The sequence below is a fragment of the Limulus polyphemus genome, unplaced genomic scaffold, assembly GCF_000517525.1.
Source record: "Limulus polyphemus unplaced genomic scaffold, Limulus_polyphemus-2.1.2 Scaffold1678, whole genome shotgun sequence".
In the NCBI taxonomy this organism is placed as follows: Eukaryota; Metazoa; Arthropoda; class Merostomata; order Xiphosura; family Limulidae; genus Limulus; species Limulus polyphemus.
In genome coordinates this window covers 179800-186873 of record NW_013667288.1, presented here as the reverse complement: position 1 = coordinate 186873, position 7074 = coordinate 179800, and the positions used below count along the sequence as shown (strand labels likewise).

General features: G+C 32.0%; 2 protein-coding genes across 3 annotated transcripts in view; one reads left to right on the top strand and one right to left on the bottom strand.

Moving 5' to 3' along the window:
• The window catches only part of LOC106464533 (geranylgeranyl transferase type-2 subunit beta-like), a 24617-nt gene extending 20605 nt beyond the window's left edge, over positions 1–4012 (top strand). For both annotated transcript variants that reach the window (XM_013924677.2, XM_022392266.1), the window contains exon 10: positions 2290–4012. In XM_013924677.2, the coding sequence (XP_013780131.1) occupies positions 2290–2433 (144 nt within the window). In that variant the 3' untranslated portion in view covers positions 2434–4012. The remainder of the gene's footprint in view (positions 1–2289) is intronic.
• A 1812-nt stretch (positions 4013–5824) lies between these two features.
• LOC111087048 (XK-related protein 7-like) overlaps positions 5825–7074 on the bottom strand; it is a 4450-nt gene continuing 3200 nt past the window's right edge. The window contains exon 3 of the mRNA XM_022392264.1: positions 5825–6688. Coding sequence (XP_022247972.1) covers positions 6009–6688 — 680 coding nt within the window. The 3' untranslated portion in view covers positions 5825–6008. The remainder of the gene's footprint in view (positions 6689–7074) is intronic.

Sequence of the window (7074 nt, the reverse complement as noted above, 5' to 3'; positions counted from 1 at the left end):
CATTTGTGCATCTACGAAGAATTATTGCCCTATAATGATATTCATTATATTATGTTTAAATACACCAAAGAATTCCAGCAAATCTGTTTTTCAGAAACTCAACCTTTAAGACTTGTATAACTGCTGAAAGAGCCTGTAATAGTCCATTTTTAATGCTTCAGCCTGTAAAAATGTATATTTATAGAAATAGAACTTAGAAGTCAGTTCTTAGTTGTAGCTGTCATACATGTGCTCTGATGTAGACACTTGTTGTGGCCAGTGACATATGAGTATTATCAGCTACAAGATATGAAAGATTATACTGAATTGAGAGAAAGAAGGTGGAAAACAATATGTTTAAAATATATGCCCATATTTGGTTCTATAGGATTATAGTATAACACTTCTGCATGATAGGTTTCCCTAAAAATAGCCTATATTTTAGTCAATTCAGCCTGTAATTTTTCAATTTTAAAAACTGGCAGCTTGCCTGTATATCACAACTGTATGTGATTGTAAGAGTGAGCCCAGCAGCAGTGTAAGACAGTAATTACTCTATACAAAACATGTAACCTATTTCAGTTTACATGGGCAGATGGTTAGGGTGCTCGACTCGCAGGTTCAAATCCCCATTCCACTAAACATGCTTGCCCTTTCAGCCGTGGGGGTGTTATAATGTGATGGTCAATGCCACTATTCTTTGGTAACAGAGTAGCCCAAGAGTTGGCAGTGGATGGTGATGACTAGCTGCCTTCCTTTAGTCTTACACTGCTAAATTAGGGATGGCTAGCGCAGATAGCCCTCATGTAGCTTTGCACAAAATTCATAACAAACAAACAGTTTACACTTTCGATTGCACTTAGGATGTTATTTTTCTTACAAATGTATGAATGATCAAATCCAAAATGTGTATAACTGATACTTAAATTCATTAGTACCTGATGAAACTCCATAGTTACAGAATTGAGAAAAACAAAGACAATTGTATGTTTCACAAATATTTCAATTATTACCATGGATTTAACCATAAAGGTGTTTGACAATTCATTTATGGGTGAAACCATGGTATTAATAAATTAAATATTATGTGAAACATATAATTGTCTTTGTTTTACTCAATTCTTCAAAATATGTAGCCTAACAATTAAACACATCATCACAATGGAAATACAACCCACTGCCACTTGCTTGATATTCACAGAATATCTGTAGTTGTTAGTAATAGTGCTCATGTTGTCTAACAATGATCCTGATTTCTTCTCTTTGTAGTTTTTTATTAAATAATTCAGCCATCTTTATTTTGTAGAATTCAACAAGTGATGCTGTGAAGGAAATTTTGAATATCTTAAGATATTCAAATAATTCAAAGTATACTTAAGTACAAGTTGATTGTATAGTTTGAATTAATAAATATGATTAATCATGCTGTTTGTAAGTGAAAATGTGTATCCTGGTTTATGCCTTCTTTAGTTAATCTAAGATCTGTACATGTACACAGGAGTGTGTGTGTGCATTTATTTATAACGTCAGTTGTCAGTCCTTTTACTTTTTTCTGTGACTTTTTAAAAATTAAAAATTTCTGTCTCCCTGATTTTTTTTCCGTAATTAGAGTTACGTTCGGTAATTAATTTACCACTAGAATAATAAAACTTTCTTCTCTTTGTGTATTAATAACTTATCTGACATATGAGAAATTGTCTGAACCAGTTACTAGAAATATCAGTTATCAAAGAGCCATAATACAAGCAAAACATGTGTTGTTTTAATCCTTCAACTAAACTTTATGAAATTTGGTATACAAATTGATTTATTCATTATAGTATCTCTTCATGTGCAACACTATTTTCTAAATCTGACACATAAAAGTAACCAACATCCTTAATATTGTCAAATGAAATTAGCATTGCTGAGTTATATTTAAAAAAAAAAACGTTTTTACATGAACCTCATAGATTATGAATAAATTTTTCATTGATTTTTCAAAATAAACAATGTTGATGTTTTCTGCCCTGAGTAGACCCTTTCCACTCACGTTTTTTGAACTGGTGACTGATTAGATTTTTTCCATCTTAGATTGACCCTTTTCTCACATTTTGTGAGCTAGCAAGTATGAACTGGTATGCTTTTTGTTTTCTAGGTTTCTTCACTGTATGGACTAGCCTGTATATTATGTTCTTGTTTTTGTAGGTATACCCTTTTCTCACAGTATATAGATCAGCTGGTATTTCCTATGGTATATTATTTCTAGATTTATTCACACTGTATGGATTAGCTGGTATATTCTGTAATATTGTTTTTTTTTTGTTGTAGGTTGACCCTTTCCACACATTATTTGGATTAGCTGGATTATCATTGTTAGGAGATCAGACACTCAAAGAAGTTAATCCAGTGTTCTGTATGCCTGAATATGTTATCCATCGTCTTGGCTGTGATCTTCAACTATTGAATGTGTAAGTAATAAAATGATTGGTGGGACAGAATTATTCATACTGTGAAGCTCTCGTTAATGTGACATCAACCATTACTATTCCATTATCTCAAAAGCAGCATGCATTTCATACTGTGACTTGGATTGAATAAACTTAAACGAGGAACTGTTCCAAATGCTGCAAGTGATATGAATGTAGTGCTACTGAATAGATCATAATATAATTTATTTACGTATCACATTTATATAAACTGAGTCCTGCTACATTTTGTTTTTCAGTTATTAATAAATAGTACATGTAGTTGGCACATGCCATCCCCTTAAGACATTATTTTTGTATTCAAAATAATCTTAAATAATTTAATTGGAAATATTATAACTAATTTTCTGTTTTAGTAAATACAGCTTCCAAAAATTTTGCACTTTCCGTATAATAATCGCCGACTTATGTCCATGCTTGATTAAATTATAATTATACCTGTTTGTTTATTTTAATCAGTGTTTATTTTGCCTTTATATAAAGTACCCACTATTAGTCCTAGTAATAAAAATCCTAGGGTTAGTTTTTGTCACTCTGACAATTGTATTTAGTTTATGGGTGTTCTTAAGAACTAATCATGGAAGCACAAAAATAAAGCTAAAATGAAATACTACTTTTTTCTTTTAGAAAATGCACAAAAGACTTGCCACACCTAAAACGAAAATTAATACGGAAACCATGCACAATTTGATCTTTTGTTTGGCAGTTCTGTGTGTGTTAACCCTTACTTACACTTTTCGTGACATTTGGCCATTTAACTTTTATTCTATACTTTTACAACACAAGATGTACTAATCCTAAAAAGTAAAGTTAAATTTAGTATATTTATTCAAATTATTTAAAAATAAAATAGGTAATCTGGAAGCTTAATTTAACAAATGTAATAAATATGTTAAAAATGGCTGTTGCTAGCTCTACTTGGTTCTCAAATGATAGTTTTATGTGTTTAGTTGGGTGCCTGGAACTAATATCATTCAAGTTATAGCACCACTGAATATGTCTTAGCATCAGAACATCACAGTCTCTCTCTAAAGACCAAAATCATTTTGTAATTATCTGTCTACCAACCAGATGTTTAATTTGGGTGAAATCGTTTGGTGGTTATGAAGTAAAATCCAGAAGGATTGTTCCTGTTATTTTAGGTGCCTACATATATGTAAAATTTAGCTCTTAAAATTTCAAAGTTTCTAGAATTAGCTACTTTTTTTTCTATTTTTAAAACATAAGATTAACCTAATCTTTTTTTTTTTTTCATTCTCAGTACTTCTGTAGTCAATGTTTGTGAGAATACTTGGCAGTTGTGGCATAAGTCTGTGTAGTTTAAATAAAATCATAAACACTGCTAAATATGTTACATTCTAAGTTTCTATCCTTAAAAAGGTTTTATTATTATTAATATTATGTATTTTAAGCAGTCTAATAAACCTGTAAACTGAGTATGGTGCATGTAAATATTATCTCTTAGTACATTCTAAATAGATGGACTATAATGAAATGGATTTTTGTAACCAACCTATGAGGACTATTGATTTACTGTGGATGAAATAAATATGGTCATCAGTTTTGTTGTTTCATCATCTTGATTTTGCCAGACGTGTAGCAACATAAAAAAATATCTTAAAGTACAACGCAGAGGATAAAAAAATTGCCAATAAATTAAGTTTATACTATTTAATATAATATGTTGTATCCAGTTCATCAACCAACATACGTTTTGGTAAGGAAACTAAACTTTTATTTTCTGGCCATTAATTAACTGTATTGTTGAAAAAAAAAGGTTAGTTACTGTTTCGTTTTTGTGGCTAAACATATAAACTCGTGGAAGTATTGTACCGTGCAGAAGGTTGTACATAAGTTATTTTAATATAAACTCAAGCACGTTTTGTACCAAGTATATTAACAAAACTTGACATTTAGTTAAGAATGTGTAGAAACCTCTCTGGAACCCATGTCGTAGTGGTGTAATATTCCACATATGTTGTCCCCTGGTGTGTCAGTGGTACGTTTACGGACTTTCAACTCCTAAACTTATTGTAGCTTTGTACTAAAACAAATAAATCTATGCATACTACAGTGTACCTCCGTTGATTAAATGAAATTATGGTGGTCATCGTAGCAGAGGTTCAAGGCTGTTGTTTCTAAAACAAAAGTAAAAAATGTTATTGATATAATTTCCAAACATCTTGTTTATAGTAGAAAACAAACCCAATCTTTTTCGCAGTGAACTTATGGGTTGGAACTTCACAACAAAGAATTAACTGCCATTTGATTTTGGCAATCTGGTATTTTATATATTTTCCACATTTGTTTTTGTTTTATTATACGTTTTGCGAAGGAAACTAAACCTATATTTTCTAGCCATTACCCTCGTTGTTAGAATCCTGTCTCTCTATGGAATAAAAAGTTGATCTTGACGTGGCGCAACGTTTTCATTGCTCTTAAGGTTTTCCTCGATAGCATCTTGAACAATTAATTAGTATTACGTTTGAGACACATAATCAATTCGAAGTTTTCTTTTGGTGAAAACTTATAAGAAGTTTGTAATTGTACGTGTGCTTCAGTTCTAAGAGTAACAGAGTGAACTCACAGTATTTAATTGTATTATCTTTTGGTAAATGGTCCGTGTGTGGAAACGGGTTCATTGATCCCGACAGTATTTGTTGGTCAATAGGAGTTGTAAAAACATTAGTTTTTACTGCAACTTTTATTTGATTTTGTTAATGTGAGACACACGATAATGTATGAACAAACATTTACTGACACAAAATGTATGGAAATAATCAACTTTACCATAAAATAAAGATCACGAAAACGAAATAGCATTTGACTGAAAAATACATTAGTAAGAAATTTTCATGAAAATAATTACAGTTGGTTACCACGATAAAATAAATTTATTAAAATCACCAGTTGCAATTAAGGCCTCACTGTTGAGCGATATTGTATACTTTTAGATTACTTAAGTGACGATTTTTTCTACTGGCTAGACAACAAAGTTTGATACAAATTCATATTTAATCGGATTAGAGCGACTGCTGACAGAACATTTTTCTCACGCTAGTACCGTGATCCAGTCACTGATTAGCTTTATCCTAAAATATATATATATTTTAACTGAAACTGTATTATCTCTTGATATTTTACATGAGTCGTATAATGATGATGATATGCCCTATTGTGCTGCTGAGTGAGGTATAAGATCCTATTATTTTGCGTGTAGAATCCGACCTATTTGGCACAAATTAAAGACTACGTGTGTGTGCGTATTTTAACGTCTTATGAAATAATCTTTAAAAGAAGGAATACATGAATGAATAAAAATGTAGACAGACTACTTTAAAACCAAGAATTGTGATTTAAAGACTCCATACAGTTAATCATTGGTTCTTGTGCTTTTAATAACATCGTACTCTTATCCATGATGGACGTTAAAACGTTTGTTCGTAATAAACTTAGAATTTCGAATCTGTCTTACTTTGGCCCTAACTGTTAGTTAGTAAAATAGTGTGAGTGAACATTTGTCTTTATGTTTACAGTTTAGTAAAATTCTGAACCTTAGCCTTACTCATTGCCACCTTTGCTGGGTGGCACTGGCGAGAACATTTTACGAATTTGTTTCAAGTGAAATGGTCTGAAGAGGCCCAAGTAGAATAACATGAAGACAACACCCAGGAAAAAACCGACGAAATGGCAAATTAGTATAGTTGGATGAAACCAGTAGCTTCTGGGGGCAGTAAAGTATGCCAATAATATCATCACAGTGTTTTCAGTAAAGCTTAAAATATAATAGAGGATATATAACGCTGCTATTTTACCGAGTTGACTAAAGTTCACCTTGTACTCAACAAAGCAGAAGATGTAGATAAACCCCATAAACAAAGCAAGTACAACGTTCTCTCCTTTTGCACTATCCAAACTGTACACCAGTATAAAAGTGGACATAATTAACACGTGGAGGCCACATACCAGAAACAGCCAATAAGTATATACGGAACCAAACATCGCCAAGGCGATGACACGTGCACCAATTGAAAAAAACCACCAGAGAAATTCTATGCCAACACAACAAACTTCGCTGTGTTTTTCATCTTCCTCAGAAATTTCCATATCACTTCTTGCGATAGGTGCCGCTGCTATTACTTCTTGTATTTTTCTTTTCTGGTAGTTCTCTATTTCAAAGGACGTCACTACGTTAGTCAGGCTAATCAGTGAGAAGGACACGCCTACAACCTGGGTCACAACTGAATAAAATAAAATAAATAAATAAATGTAACTTCTAATTGAACTTGATTCATGTTTTAACTGCAAAAATACAAGTTATGTATAACATGTGTAATTATTTTTAAAAAGTAATTGTAAAATTAAGCTTTATGAATACAGTTAATTGGGGACATAGATTTGTAGAGAAGACAAATTACACCACTGTTATATTTACATTGTAATCTACCAATAACTGAGTCGAAAGCGATAACGAGATGTGTTGTTTGTTGTTGTTTTTTTGTTTGTTTGTTTGTTTTTGAATTTCGCACAAAGCTACACGAGGGCTATCTGCGCTAGCCGTCCCTAATTTGGCAGTGTAAGCCTAGAGGGAAGGCAGCTAGTCATCCCCGCCAACTCTTGGGCTACT